This window comes from Embiotoca jacksoni, unplaced genomic scaffold, assembly GCF_022577435.1.
Source record: "Embiotoca jacksoni isolate LCO1_2020_lvr unplaced genomic scaffold, fEmbJac1.0.p SCAF_17, whole genome shotgun sequence".
In the NCBI taxonomy this organism is placed as follows: domain Eukaryota; kingdom Metazoa; phylum Chordata; class Actinopteri; family Embiotocidae; genus Embiotoca; species Embiotoca jacksoni.
Genome location: NW_027185307.1, coordinates 11,378,775 through 11,395,059, shown reverse-complemented (window position 1 = coordinate 11,395,059; position 16,285 = coordinate 11,378,775). Strand labels below are relative to the sequence as shown.

Below are 16,285 nucleotides of genomic sequence, written 5' to 3'. Positions count from 1 at the left end.
ACACATTCCTGCTATTGCACTGGTGGCGGTAATGCACAAAGAACTGCAGCAATACATAATCAAAGACTTAAAAGAAAGCAATAAGATAGCGAACACTGATGTGAACAATACGCGTTTAAAAATGTTCATGTATTTGGCTTTACAAGTTTTTTTTCTGAGCAAAGATATGCATCCAACTTGTACATGCTACATGTTTGCTGATAAACACTGAATGCACACATAATGTTTTTGGTCTATTATAAAACTTCTCAGGGAACTCCTCTGGGCACCTTTAATATTGAATTCGACTACAACTGAAGGAGTGTTCGTATTTTTTTTTAGCATCACGCGAAATAACATCCCATGTTTTTACAATAAAATTATAAATTGTACATAAATGAAATGGCTGAACTTTGTTTTCCGAACATGCGTGTGTGTGTGTGTGTGTGTGTGTGTGTGTGTGTGTGTGTGTGTGAGCAGGCATGTTTGAAATGACGGGAGGTTGTGTGCTGGGTTGTTGCAGAGGGAGCAGAGCCAACAAGGGGTGCTGAACCTGCTGGCCTTGGCTTCTGCTCCTGTCAGCTAACCTTGTGAATGTGTGTGTGTGCATTGGGGACCGGCACATCTGCTCCCAGAAATCCACGTGAATACCTGAACCCTTTTAAATCTCTGACTCCACAGACACACACCAGACCTTAAAAACATCCATAATCTCATTTCCTAAATCAGGTTTACCTCTGTGCTGGGCAGATTATGAAATATTTTCTCTAAGTGGATGCAGACATAAAAGTCTTTATGAAAAATGGCCAGAAACATGAAGAATCTCCTAGCTAGCTGACTAGCAACAGATAAAATGTGTTGGTTTTTTTTGGTGGGGAAAACATTGTTAAGCAACTGTCATGGAAACTAGCAGACAAAGACAAGTGGCATGTAAAACGACAGGTTGACTAAAGCGAAACTGCGAAAGAGTACAGAGGCTGACGTGTGAACAGTCAAGACGAAAGGGAAAAAGAAAAGAGCGAGGCAACTGGCACTGGCTGTCACTTGCTTTCCCTGCTATAGATGACAGGTGTTTTGCATTACTCTGTGGGTAAACCACACATCTCCACCGCCTGCCCCTTTATACAACGGACTCGGAGTGAATTCCATACAGGCCTTGAGATCGTGGGGCTTATTCATGCACACTAAAGGCAGAGTAAACTTCCCATTCAATGAGAAAATGAAATAAAACCATCACACTCTCTGCATTATGGTTTTCATTTGAAAGCAGGAGTAGAGAGGTGCCTTATGTTCTACCCCAGAGCCACTTCAAGCTTTCCAGCACTAAAGGGGATTCGTACTTCAGAGAGACGTGGAGGCAAGGTTTGTCTGAGGAGAGCAAATGTTCACACCACTTCTTTCTTTCTCAGCTCACATCTTTTTTTTTTTCTCTTTTGTGCAACGTGTAGATTTTTCCATATTTTGCTGCCTTACCACAACAAACACGATATTAATAGTTTTTGCTTATTTGCAACCTACATTCACACTCAGTCAACTCTCACTCTGTCACAGAGGGAGGATTATTCTGCTCTTGCTCTACAAAACACCATTTTTTTCCACTCACTGGACAACAGATGAAAAGCCCATTTCACGTGCAGTAAAGATAAAAGGAGTGTTCCACAGGTTCAGCTACAGAAAACATTTTCTCTTCTGAAAACTTGAACCAATGCTTTTCATTGCTGGTACTTTAAGATCTTCAGTTTTCTTTACTCACTCCACTACACATGCTGCTCATAATGCAGTATACAGTCAGGGAGGCTTTTTCCTCTGCTGCGCACAGCATGAATCATTCTTGGTAATAGCATCAAATAAATTATTAAAACGTAATGATGTAGATGATCTTGACTGCTCATCAATTCACCCCCACAAAGAAAGAAATCGGGAACAATTGAGTTGTGCAAACTGCTTTGTTTTTCTTGCTGTGAATGACTTTTCCAAAAAAAGCATGAACTTGCCGTAGGCATTATATAATAATCGCATGCAGCTATCGGAGGGTTGTGAATCAAAACATATCAGATTTACAGCAGCTATAGGATTTAATTGACCCACAAGGAGTGCTCAAGATGCTCCATACATATATCAGTCACATACACACTCACTAAGAAATAGACTCTTAATAATGAAAAACAAATGAATGCACAATACACAGTGCACGATCAGTTATTTCTGCTCTTCATCATTCCATATAACAAAGCTGCTCTGCTGTGGGAGCAGCGACCTGCACAAAGGACACATAATTTCAGATATTAAAGGACCCACACAAAGACAGACACACATTCGGTGGTCGAGGTAATGCAGACCATGTCTGATTCATGATGTTGGAGGTGAGAGGTGTAAGGTCTCTTGGAGCCTGTGACGAGAATGTGCGCTGCTGTTTCTCTGCAAAAACTATTTTTTTGTCACACTCTTTCCTCTTCGCACCTCTCACCCTCATTTTCTTTGGGTGAGGATTTATTTTTTGCAGGTTTTCATCTCTCGTGATGAATCCTTGGTGACTGTAGCGACACAGAGGTGTTCTGTGTCAAGATTTTTAGCTCTTGGATTGAGTCAGTTGTGAAATAAACCTTTGTTTAAACCCAAATGTGTCTCTTTCTCTTTCTGTCTGTCCAGGTGTGTCTCTCCAATGCTCTTGGCCCCTGAGGAGAAGTGAGCCAAGCCCAGGCCCCCCATGGGACGCCCTGTTACCCAGCATGCACTGCTGCTACTGCAGTGCATGCTGGTCCTGCGGCCTGGAGGCGTAGCTAGTAGAAGAGGGCCCGTGCTGCTGCCTGAATCGCCCTGCCACAAGACAGAGCACCCTCTTGTCCCACACTCAGGTAAACGTTCAGAAAAACACCCATAAACGCCAGGGTGAGCTCATCAATGTGGCTCATTACGTTTTCTACTTGCGTTCATAATTATTCAAACTTTCCTGTTTAGTTATTCATATCCATTTCACCCTCCTTTCATTCCTTCTCTCTGCAGAAGGTTAGATTTGTAGACCATATAAAGACAGTTTCTGGACCAATTCATCAGAACATTTCACTGTTGCTAAGAGACATAAACAATGGTGCGCACGTCAGCTCTTAGTTACAAGAAAATTGATGACCCAAGATAAAGAAAGTGCCTCTTTTTGGAACAGGTAGTTAGCCATGTTTTTTTTTTATATGACATGTCTAAGGTAATTTAGGGTAAATTCCAGTCATTAGAAATGCTTAAACAAAAGGTGAAAATCATTATAAATTTGTGCAACACTATAAAAATATTGTTTAAAATCTGCCAGCAAAGAGCCTAAACATTTGTTTACTGTATAGACAACAGGCAGACATACTCATCTAAAGAAACTCAATGTGAGCTGACTGTTTGCCAAACCCCTACAAAACAGTGAACATTCAATTATATCTTAGTAACTGTAATTAGGCACAGCAGGCCTGTCGGGTTTTGGATTTCACCGCGTTTGAAGTTTGCAGTTGCAAACTGCTAATGTGCTGAGTGAGAAGACAAAGACTCACAGTATACAACACCATGTATACACAGAAAGGGTTTCAGGTGTATGTTTGAGTCGTCTGTCTCATTCAGATCTGACAGAACAACAGACCTCCATGTTGATCGATGCAGCTATCTGCACCGCCGGCATAACGGCTCACATGTCATACATGCTATACACGTGAATGTTTTTACCTTCAAGTTGTTTTTTTTTCTCTGTTTTACACACATAAACACAGTCACTATGTTTCGGGCTCTGAGCACTTAAAAATGCCAGTGACCGATACTCTACATCTAAATGCCTCCTGCACAGACACACAAAGGGAGCTGTGGCTGCTGCTGCTGCTGCTGCTGCTCTGATAAAAAAGATGCTCATGTTACACTTTTTGTGTCGACACAGTGTAATAAAAGTAGAACTTAGCAATTGGTTCATTATGGACTTTTATGGTTACTTCCTTTATTGTAAAACAATCTCTGTAAAGATTTTTCACTGTCTTGTAAAACGTCCCTGCCTTTTTTAGCTACCTTGTTTTTGTTGTTGTTGTTTTTTGCTTTGCTTGCCTTTATGGCTCTGCTGTTTTTAGATACAGTATACCCCTCATCAGATTTCATTGCTCTTTATCTGACATTGCTATTGAACAAGTGAACTGTAATGAAATTCTGCGAAACCTAGTTGAGAGAGAGTATCAACAGCGATCAATGCAGTCCTGTCCACCCACTGCGAAGTAGCAAAATGTCATTGAGCTGTTTTCAGTACAGCACAGTCACAGTCAGATAATCACAAAGCATTCTGTCTGGGTGAAATTGACTGGAAGACCAAGGTCACTGCGTGTGAGTCAAATGCATGCAACGAGTCATATTCAGTGTAAAAAAAACAGCACAGGCACAAGCGCTCTCCGCTGCAACCCTTTCTCTCTCTTATGCTGTCTTTCCTCCCAGTCTTTGTCACTTCATTGTTAGCCAAGGTGGCACTTTTCCCTCTGCGCCAATTGAGTGCAATGATGATGACTAACTGGCCAGCAAATGTAATACGTTCCCGCCTTGTGCTTTCTGCATGAGGAGTGATCACACAGCAGCCAGTGGGTCAGCTGTGGTCAATGCGTTTGTGTTCTCTAATGTAGAAGATCGGCCCATTAAGCTCCGGTGGTTTAATGCTTTGGTTGAAATATAGGAGCATTAATGAAGAGGGTCGGCATTTCAGTTAGCATTCAGACACGGTTCACTAACACAGAGCCCACTGTACATGAAGAAAAGAAAGGAAAGTCTTTGGTCTGAGTGATGACACAGTGATTTCTTTATTGGATAAATAATATATATATATATATATGCATATATATATATGTGTATATATATATGTATATTATATATTATATACATAGATGTATAGACAATGGATTGCTGGATTGCTCTATGCTAAAAAAAAAACCCAACCTTAATAACATGATTCAAAGGCTTGTTTGGAGCCATAAAGAGCATTTTTCCTCTCTTTATCCAAAGTGACTAAATTCTGACTCCGAGAACGATCAGGATTTTTAAAACAAATTCACCCTTTTGCCTCTACTTTGAAAGGAGAGCTTTAAATCTCCTGTGGCCCCCTGGGGACTTTGAAAAACTCTATCCCAGAGAAATGTGCTTCCACGCATCCTTTTCTCTTGTTCAAGTCTTGTTGTGAAATCGGAAATAAATGTAAATGTAGAATCTGAAAGCTGTTGAACACAATGACCGAATGTGTCGGTTTACTATGGAAAACAAAACGAATGTGATTGGTTGTACGTCGGAGGAAGTTGAACATTTCTTTCCCCGTTCATGTCCCTAAGTCACTTCTTTTTTTAGTTGCTCAGTCTAGAGTCGCAGTGATTGGTCCCAGGATGAAACTGTTTAAACTGCAGGAAGTTTCTTTAAATGGAATAGCATTGATGCAGAAAGAAACACAGTGTACACGTCCTTATAAATGGCTTGTAAAGTTGACCATCTGTCTACACATCAGCTTCGTTTTAAAGCTCTAAGGTTATGTAGTCTTCTTCATGTTGGAAGAGAAAGTTTCCCTATAACACTAGTTTTCTTTTTTTCGTTATACTTTGTTTACTCCCATAAGCAAGAATCCTTTGCAGAGCAGCTGTTAATTCCCATGGTCTCATGAAGATGTCCATTTATCTTTGACTTCACAGTTATATTTCTGCTCGGCTTTTTAATAACTTTCCTTTCATGGCCTGATGATAGTCTTTGTGCAGTTCAAACACATCTCATTGTTCAGAGCTGTAACGTATACAAAGTTTTTTCACAGACAGCAAAATTATAGCTCTGGCTTCTTTTTTTTTTTTTTTTTTGCAATAAAAGCAACAAAAAAACATGAGTCATTATGAAATATGACAACACATGAATAGACAGGCATACAAATACGCACAAATTGTGAGCGAGGAAAGAGAAACCTCTCGTTAAACCTATTATCATTCTCTTTTGTGAGTCATTGTGCTCCATGTAATGCAATGTAATCCCTGGTTGTTGAGAATGTGCAGCGTAAGGCTAACATGACTCCTCTTGAGCCAAACTGGGAGGACTACAAACACATTAAATATGCTTCAACCCAACACTGCCACACCACGTAGACAACAATGATACTTTAAGACAGGCCATACATATATATACACACACACACACACACACACATACATGCAGACACACACAACCACACACACAATTAGGTCCAGCAAGCAGCTGCTTAGCTTAGAGAAAAACGTCTGGCCTGGGTCTGCCCAAATATAACACAATTTGCCTATTTGCACCTTATTTTAGATGATAATATTATATAACATTCAGAATTAGGATAATATTACGCCCATGCACAACTAATATGATAAATATAGTGTGTAGTATGCGTGGCTAATTTAACATGCTTTTCTTTTCTTGCAAATTGATTTTTTAATTTTTTTAATTTTTGGACTTTTAGTTGGACAAAACAAGCAACATCACCCTGGACCCTGTGACAATGAGACATATTCACAATTTTCCGACATTTGAGGTTAAATCATTTCTTAAAAGAACAATTCATGGAAATGATCTTGAACATTTTATTTTAAATAAATGTTTGTTCAGTCAGCTATCGCCAAATGAGGTACCACAATGGTAATGAACATGTGGCCCTCTGATGAAAGGCCTTGTATTTGCAGTATTAAAAACTGAACGTGATGAGTGTCACAAGCAGTGCACAGTTAGTGACGGATTGTTTTATCACCCAGCAGCAAAGTGGCTTGATCTTCAGCTTACTTGTGTGTGAAGCAGTGTAACAGCCAACTGAATGACGTCACACAAGGTTTGAATCTCTCTGAAGTGAAGTTGAAAAACACAGCTTCAATTTATTACCACAGGTGCCTTCAAAGGGAATGAAACCGAGTTATTCCAGATTGTTACTTAAGCCAAGGGCAGGTAGATTAATCCATTCTGGTAAAAAAAAGAAAAAAAAAGAAGTAATTTTTAGTTCAAGGTTAGGAGTAACAGAAAGCAAAAAGTGAGACCAGTTTACGTGCAAACGTAGCAGTTCAGCTCTCTCAAACACCTCATAGTCCGTGCTTGTTTGGTAAAAAAGGAGTTAAATCAATACAGAGCCCAACAAGTGGTTGTGACCCATCATGAGAAGCCAAGGGTCAAGGTTTGTCTGAGTGGGTTCCAGTGACAGCATTTCTTTCTCTCTGTGTGATTGTGGCCTGACAGTGGAAGGGTGTGCCTCACATGGGCTTGACCCCACTGGGGATGGTGGTTTTCTGACTTGGCACAACACTTGGCTGACAGAAGTGCTACTGTGGTGCGAGGATGCTATAGTCTGAAGACCGCTTTCTGCTTCGTACGGTGGTTTCAAAAATGTAGGGTTTCAGAAAGAAAGTACACTGTACAGCTCAGCAGCAATGCTCCGAATGTTTAGCCAAAACGTACACTCGCTATGCTTTCACAAAAACACAGCTGAATATAGCTTAAGCAGAGGTTCAGTGTAAATGTGTGCCATTTATAGGATTATTTAAGGAGGGATGTTGAAGGATTATATCCCCTTTTCTGGTGAAAGATATGTTTTTGCAAAAGATTCTGACCAAAGACTCGTGGTGTTATTGTTGCTCGAAGCCCCAGAGATATTAATAAAGTGTTGTATTTAACAAGTGTTCCTGGGTGTAGGCTTGAAGGCTTTTAAAGGTTATAAACTGTGGTGTAAACAATGCCTTCACAGGCCAAGCTGAGGGCCATGTCTCTGAGGAGTGGAACCGGCAGACTTGTTTTACAGCCACCGACCGAGCTCAGCTTTTATCATCCCCGAACAGCTAACACGTCGTTAGAGGGAGGCGAGTGAAAGTAGGAAAATCAACAAATGGCCTTATAGCATTCATAAATGCAACAGGCCACTACTAGTTGATGCTGTAATTGGTCATTTGGAGATGATTCATTTGAATTTAAAGCTCTCAGAGGTCTCTGGAGCTTATTTTCTAAAACATTAACTTCTCTCTATTAATGTCCAAGGTCAGCTATGTTCAAGCCATGTTTTATTTTAATGCATGACAAACTGCCAGTGGAATGAAGAGGGGCCTGTCTATTTTTGGATTTGTGTGCCTTTCATTTGCCCACTGAAATAAAACTCCCACATGTCATTTCCATGCATGTATGTTTTCTTTTTTGTTCCAAGTGGCCTGAAGAGATTTGGGTATCTTGTTGAAGGCGTGGCTCTTCTCCCCAAATCCCTTCAACCAAAGGACACCGCTCCTAAATACACATTCGATTTAAATATTTCATTGCACACTTTGTGGCTTCACAGTGGTTTGTTTTTCATGATTCACTCACTGCCCCGGGGCCACAGCACAGCGCCGGCAATTTGAGATGTAGGACTTTTAGCTGTAGAATGTGCTTGTTTTTTTAGGTCAAAATAACACAAGGAAGACGAAGAACCTTCGAGCACAAAGCCATGCGTGAGAGTCTTAGGCAACCTCATCTGTTGCTTTGGATTTTCTCGAAACCCAGCAGGTGTTCATTTTTTTGACCGCTTGAACCAGTCGTTTCCTCAACATCAGCTTGAACAAATAGTTGCCATTCTTACTGCTGCCCATTACCACAGGGCCAAGTGAATTGGCTCTTCATTTATGTGAGCGCCTGCTGCCACACACTATTTACACCACTCACAGAAAAGCCATTCATGTTTCAGAATTGGTTCCACATGTTGCCATTGTTGCTGGTCTGGCAGGACTGTAGAGCGGCAACTTTGAGCGCTGGCAGACTGGAGACTGGCGTGGCCTCTGATGCTTGGTGTAAATATTTATATATCCTGTCATTTTGTCTTTGTGTCAACCGCTCCGTGTCAAAGCGAGGAATAACAAACGGCATGTGAGTGATGGGGCTGTTCTATTTTGAGGAGGCGAGAGGCAAGGGTTAAGGGGATAAGTTGGGACCGAGAAAAAGGGGAGGGATGCACTTATGTGTGTTCCCTGGTTTCTTGTTGGCTCAGATCCCTGGCCACGCTTTGAATTTTCATCCCAATCCATGTGTGTGAGTCTGCACACGTGTGTTTGTCTCTGTGTGTGATCACGCCTTCAGTCAGCTGCTGTGCAAGCGTAGCCGTGATGTGATTACATTATCACATGCATTTAAAGTGCAGCGGATATGAGCCCATGTAACATGCAAAGCGGAACTGAAATCTTGTAAGATATAGCATAGGATTAGTTGTTTTTTTGGTATACTTGCTAGGTGTGGGTTGTCCTACTGTTTCCTTTTCTGCGGGGTTAACGATAAAGTTGATTTGTTGCCTCTGTAGGGGATCATAAAAAACCTCCCTGGGTGCTCCTGAAATTAGCTGTTACAATATATCCAAAACAAATGGATATCACCAGTTGGATCAGAGTTCAAATTAGTCTTTATTGTGACGCCAACTCTGTCTCCTGCAATGTTGTTTTTCAAAATCTTTCCAAGTGTGCCACACTTTTTCATTCCAGCCATAAAAACAAAGTACAATCCGTTAAACCCCCATGAGTTTGACTTTGGGAAGCTCCGTATATTTAGCTGCACAGCCTTGGGAGGGCCCATCCAAGCTGGTTATGAATGTTTATGAATGGTTCCTTGGCCTCGTCACAAAAGGCCATAAATCCTTTGAGTGCTGCTGTGTTCAATTAGAACCTTTTGCCCTTTTTGCACACTCCAACAAATATCCTCTCTTTCTGTGTCACACAGACACATGCAGACACACACACACACTCCATCACCGGGTTAGCGAGCCTCCCCTGGTGAGTCAAGGAGATTTATGGGGAGAAGCTGGATTCGTCAAGCGCCGTCTTTCCCCGGGGGGTGTCACAGCTACATTTGTATGCCAGGGATCCTCTCGATGGTGTAAAAAACAAGCCCAGCAGAGCCAGAGGATTGGCACATTCAAAACTTTGTGTCTCCCTCTACAATAAGCAGAGCAGCAGCCATTAAGCAGAATGAAATCTGCGGTGTGAAGTTGGGAGTGATCTTCCAGATATTTATTTCACCGCTGCTAATGAAAATGTATTAGTGCTGAGAAAACTTGGAGTAAGCCGCTCTGTTTTTTCCTCTCACACTTCTCTTGTACTTATTACTGGAGACTTGAAAGAGAACAAGGGAAAACGTCTTTGCATACAGTGGTGCTGTCTCAGCAGATGATATTGTTTTGTTAGGAGAGCCAGGGTTTGGTCCCTCTACGTGAGTTGGAAGCAGCAGATGTTCCTTGGAAGATCTTGTTTCTTTGCTCTGTTTGTCTTCATTTTGAATCGCTCAGAAATCCCACGTTTGTCACAGAAACTCGGAAGTACTTGCTTTTGATGCAGTCAGGGGAGAGCGTGCTTTCATTTGAAACGCTGTCTGACAGGTGTGCCTGAAGACGCAGATAATGTGTTTCGAAGAGGATATTCAAGCTGTCCTCTCCCTGTGTTCCGGCCTTGATGGAAAGCTCCCCGGTAAATTAAAAAAGTCCCTTTCAAATTTTTAGTCAGGAAATAGCTCGCAAATATAGTGATGAATGATTTTAAATCACTGCAGCAACCACTGCCAAAAATTCTGCCTTGCTGGAGTTTTTGCATCTAACTCGTCGATATTCAAATATAACTCCTGGAAATCTGGTAAAAATGTCCTATGTATGGTCATGGTTTCTTGAAGTGTAACCCAACCTGTGTATACAATAATACTGGTATAAATTATTATGACTGCACATTAAGTGATGAGCGATGGCGAACACAAGTCAAGGTAATGACAGATTGACCAACCTCGACTAAACCTATCGGGTAACCAGACAGTAGACAGGCCGTCCTCATTCGAATGGTCAGGGGTTAATGGGTTGGGTGCCATGAGAACAGGCATGTTGAGGATAAGATGTCAGTATCTGCCTGGGATATCTCTCTCGCTCTTTATGTTTGTATGTATTCATAGCATGGAGACAAGGTCAGTTTCCATAAGAAGTTCGAATCTCATCCGTCTTCATGGTTTGTGTCGAGTATTTAGATGAAATCACTCAATCAGCAGCAGCTTTTGGTGGTATATTGAATTAAAAGGACTTCCCATTGAGCCATAAGACATCCAAATTTCAGGTTTCACTTCATTTGGGGTATTGTTAGACAAGGAGCATGAGTACTTTGATACATGGAAAATATTTTTTTGAATAAGATACCTTATCCACCAAGGACAGCTTGAGAGTAAGATCGTTTATATTTGTATCATGGAAGGTGAGAAATGAACTGACAAATTTGTAAAGAAGTTGTGATAAAAAAACAAAACATGTGAAACTTATAACAAATTGTTGACAACTGATGCAAAAAAAAACATGTTTCAAGAAAATCCTTCAAAAGAAATTGTTGTTAAATAAGTCAAGTCAGGTTTAATTATGTCACTCAAAATCCGCCAAAACTGAGAACAGGTTATGGCCTGTACAACATATCAGACTAAAAATGAAGAAGCCGTTTTCTCACGTTAAAAATGATACTGGTCCTCGTGGTGGAAGAGGTATCGGGAACCTTTACGGAAGTAAAATCACCACAATGGCAGTTACACTATTGCAAGTACAAGTCTTTCATTCAGCATCTTACTTAAACAAAATAACATATTTACAAACTTCAGTTTAATGTACTTAAAATAACAAAAGTAAAAATACTGTTGAAAATACTCTGAATTGACTAGGTTGTTGTTAATGATGGATTAATCTGTAATTTTAGTGTTTAGCTGCAAAGTGGAGCTAATTTTGATACAATCTCTTTTTTAGCGTGTAAAATCTTGAACTGAAAAATAACTAAAGGTATTAAATAAATGTAGTGCATCAAAATGTAAGTTAGGTACCTCTGAAATGTATTGGAACCAAAGTATGAAATAGCATAAAGTGGAACTGCTCAAGTAAAGTACGAATGCTTTAAAATTACACTTTAGTGGACTACATAAGTAAACATACTTAGTAACACAGTGCTGTTGTTCCCAGGGTTCTTCAAATTATTGTCCAGGAGCTCTTTGCTCAGGTGTGATTGTATTTGGAAGGCTGCTGCATCTCAACAGTGGGCTTGTGTTTATTTGTCCCGATGGTGTGCAACAAATTTTTGCAACTATTTTGACCTAATAATGCAGCTTTACTGCAACAAAACGGGAGGTCTTGTAAAATTATTTGTTTTCTGGCCTCCTCTTTAGTTCAAATTGGCACTTTTTGCCATGTAAATTTGGGTGATTTGATTTGTAAATCAAGCTGGAACAAATGCACCGTTAGATAAGTTAAGAAAAATCTAAACAAAGGCAGGGACGTTAAGAGTTAAGAGATTTGTTACAAATCTGGACCCTTAGGACTTCACTTTTTTTGGTGTGTTGAGAAAAGTGACTACGACCCTTTCAATTCAGATAAGCAGCTGTCATCTATGGTAAATACTCCTCTGTGATTGTCTCACTGTTGTTGTGTATCGTTGGCAGAGATGGAGCCGTGGATCTTCAGGTTCAAAGCAGAGGGAACGGTGGATTACTCACAGCTGACCTTCGACCCTGGCCAGAACGAACTGATCGTCGGTGCCAGGTAAGCCATATCCAACATTGTTTTTCTCTCTTTCTTTTTCTTCCCTCTGTCTCCCCTCTTGTCATTTTCTTTTGTTGCCTGGTCTTTTTTCTTTGCTACCTTTCATTCTTCTTTATCACAGTGTTTGTGTGTGCATTGCATGAGTAATGATCAGTTTCTCTAATAGATGCCTTCCAACCCAAAGAAAAATAGCTTTGGAGATTGTTTCCAAGTCCATTGTCTTTGTCAAGTCCAGCCAAGTGTGTGTGCGTGTGTGTGTGTGTGTGTGTGTGTGTGTGTGTGTGTGTGTGTGTGTGTGTGTGTGTGTGTGTGTGAGCGAGCGCATGTTCTTGTATTACTTGTGTTGTGAGGACATACGTTTGTTTACACAGTCACATTGTGGGGACTGGCCTGCCTTCTTGGAGTAAATAGCACTGTGCTAAAGCTAACAATGTTATACTTTTTGTATATTTGCATGCATGTACTGTATCCACTAATGGTGTCTGTAACGTTGATGGTGTATACATTGCAGTTGTATAAGTCTCTGGTTGATTCCTGATGTACCGTGCTCTGCACTTCACTTAATGGCTTTAGTTGTCAGCAGTGAAAAAACATTCACCTCGAGGTAAATAGGAGATAACAGAGGAGCTATCAAGAAGGAGAGCAGCAAAACAAAGAGAAACAAAGTGAGCCCAGGGAATTTACTAATGCACCCAGCAACTTAGATTGAATAGGCTAATCAGGAAGAGTGTATGCGTGGATGGATAAAGGTCTTAGAGGTGAGTAAACTTCTATTGAAACAGATCGCAAATTGTATCGCTAAATATAATATAGTATAATATAATACAATATAATATAAGCACACACATCGTGACCATCCTTTTTTTTTTGTTGTTCGATTCAGCCACTTCTCGCAACAAATTTGCAGCACTCAAAACAAATCAAATAAGAGATTTAGTTCAATTGTCGGTGCCAACTCGACAGCTGTTGAGTGTCTAACTGTGAAAGGCAATGCAGCTGGATGGATGGGCTCCGGTTGGGTTAGAAGTATGAGTGATAATGGAAGGAAAGAGGGATCGATGCAAATATCAATACTGTAAAACAGGGGGCCGTGGCCACAGAGACCTGGCTGATAGCCACTCTTCAGGAGATTGATAGATCTTTGCGAAAGCGTTTGTATGTATGTGTGTGTGTGTGTGTGTGTGTGTGTGTGCGTGTGCAGGTGTTTGTGCGAACAGGCTTGAAGGTTTTAACTCTGAAATTAGATTTCGACTTGATAGAAAAACAATGCTCGCTCTTTAAAAATGGTTGCTGATGAAAAAAGAAAGGCACCTGCAAAACAGCTTTTAAGCAAAGCAAGAAAAATCCTCTGAGTCAGATCATCCTTAAAACATGTTATTGCTTTGAAGTTGCACTAAACCTACCAAATTTTCTTTCCATGGCATGGACCAGCAATATTTGTGGATTTTGATTGGCATGTACAACAAAAACATGGATAATGCTGAAGTCTGAAAGAGAAAAAAAAGATATGACAATAAATAATGCTTTTATTCCTGAATGTCAGGTTTCGTGTGATCTCATTCCGATAATGGTGCATAATGAGTTTTAGTAGACAGCCTGAAACACCGTTAGTCAAAATACAGATTATTCCACTTTTGATGGCATCCATTTGAGTCTAATGTTTCTTGAAAAGTTGGAAATGCCAGCAAAACCGTTTTATTTGTGCCTTGCAGCTTGAAAGAGCTTCAGGTGAGGCAGGATAGGCACCTACTAGACTGAGATTTCACCGCCAGGCTTTGATTGTCCTTCAGTGTCTTTCTCACATTCTCGGTCACTTTTTCTGTTTCTCATACACACAAAAACTCTGAGAAATAGGAGTGTCAAACCTTTTAGCTCTGCTTCGTCTTGTCTTTTCTTGCCGTCTTAATTATGGGTTGGAGAAACCTAGAAGTCCTTCATTTGCTGCTGTGTCTAAATCCGGGCATCTGTTGTATTTAGTCCATTTCAGTGCCCTGGCTACACTCTTACAAGCTCTTATGTCAAGTGTAGGGAAACTTTAGAAGGTTCAGATGCAGCAGTTTTAAAGGGGAGCTCCACCAATTTTACACAACAAACTCTATTTAGACTTATTTTGGAGCGCTATGTGAAAAAGCTTCAGCAAAGTGAGGCGACCTGAAGACCACAAGTTTTTGAAATGATACAAAAATCGCAGGGTGCGGAGAGGCAGACCTCTGTAGCCTGCTGCTCATCTCTGCTTGAGGCTAACGGCTCGAGACTACAGTAGTCGATTTTATCATTGCATACATGCATCTTCAAACTGTCTGATGGCAGTGTCATTAATGTACAGGTAGGATAAGTACACAGTGAAATGAACAGAGTACTCTTAAATGTCAACATCCTCTGAACAGTTTATGTACGTATGCTCCCATTTTGGAGATGGTGTACCGGTGGCACTGCTGATGAGAGGGGTGAAGATGAAAGCACGAGAGGCAGAACATGCGGTAGATAAATGGTGCACAGAGCTTTGGCCTTTGAGATAAAAAAAAAAATTCTGCAACATCCTAGCATGTTTTTCTTCATTTATTTACAGAAAGTGGCTCCATCAACTCGAATATTTCCTTCTTTTCACAGAAATCACCTCTTCAGGCTCAACCTGGAAGACCTGACACTAATCCAGGTGAGTGCTAATTCCCTCTCACTCCGTCTCTCCAAGTCTCTCCCAGTCTCTCCCAGTCTATCCCAGTCTCTCCCAGTCTCTCCCAGTTGATTGCATGCAGTTTCCCAGGTGAATATGCATTCACTCTGTCTGCTCGTATGACTCTTACAACGATGCAGCGTGCCGCCTGCCTCAAACAAACACTGCGATAGTCGTCGCACAGCGCTACCCGCTCACAAGTTAAAGCTGTTACAGCAAAGTGGTTTAGCATTTCACATGTCACAACAACTTCCCAACCATTGGGTTTGGTTGACGACACTGTAGTTCCATACACAGAGGGAGGGAAACAGTGTTGATGTGAAGTCTAGTAAGTGCTAATACCCCTCACATTTAAATCCAATTTGAAACTGTATGTGACATATATTCTGCAGCCATTTATATATTTACTTTTCTTAAGGTAGCAACGTCAAAAAAATCCACAGACAATCAAATGGTCTGAAATGCAGAACAGAAATAACGTATGCAGGCTTCAGGCCTTTGTCTTCTGCCTATGGTGACAATTTGCATTAAACATGCATAAATCACAAGATGGTGATTATGTTTTTTTTCCCAGTCTGTCTCACATCCCCCTTTTCCCACATGGTGTTTTTTCATTTATAAAATGAAATCATTTGTATTTCTTTTTTCACACAAGTATGAGCCCACAACCCCACCTGTGGACCTAACCATTCTATGACCGCATGAGCTGCCATGCAAACATTGGCACATTGAGGGCTTTATTTCCAGGTTGTCACGGCAAGGCTGCTTTGACGCTTAGACAACTCTTGATGTTTGCCATTTACACCCTGGAAAACCAGGAGTGAGGATGAAGAGACAGAAAGTGAGAATGTGGCTGGATGGAAGAGAAGACTGGAGGATGGAGGGAGCGGCCTTGATACAAATCCGACTGGAAGAGGAAAATGAGAAAAGCGGTCTGACGAAATAAGAAGCGGGTCTAAATCTGCTGAAGGAGTGGAGGGCGGCAAACACAAAAGAATCAGGGAGCAGTGAGATACAATACAGACAGCGGGAAGAAAGCAGAGAAACCCCCCACTGAGAGAGACGAGGATTCACGCAGAGAAGGTCTTTTGTGGCCGCTCACTGAGACA

General features: G+C 41.0%; 1 protein-coding gene across 2 annotated transcripts in view; it reads left to right on the top strand.

Annotated features, from left to right (window-relative positions):
- Positions 1 to 16,285, top strand: part of sema5a (sema domain, seven thrombospondin repeats (type 1 and type 1-like), transmembrane domain (TM) and short cytoplasmic domain, (semaphorin) 5A) — a 126,500-nt gene that overhangs the window by 28,991 nt on the left and 81,224 nt on the right. For both annotated transcript variants that reach the window (XR_011178346.1, XM_069151618.1), the window contains exons 2-4: positions 2,629 to 2,834; positions 12,403 to 12,502; positions 15,113 to 15,158. Coding sequence is in view for 1 of the 2 variants with exons in the window: in XM_069151618.1 (XP_069007719.1) it covers positions 2,687 to 2,834; positions 12,403 to 12,502; positions 15,113 to 15,158 (294 nt within the window). In the remaining variant the exon portion in view is untranslated. The remainder of the gene's footprint in view (positions 1 to 2,628; positions 2,835 to 12,402; positions 12,503 to 15,112; positions 15,159 to 16,285) is intronic.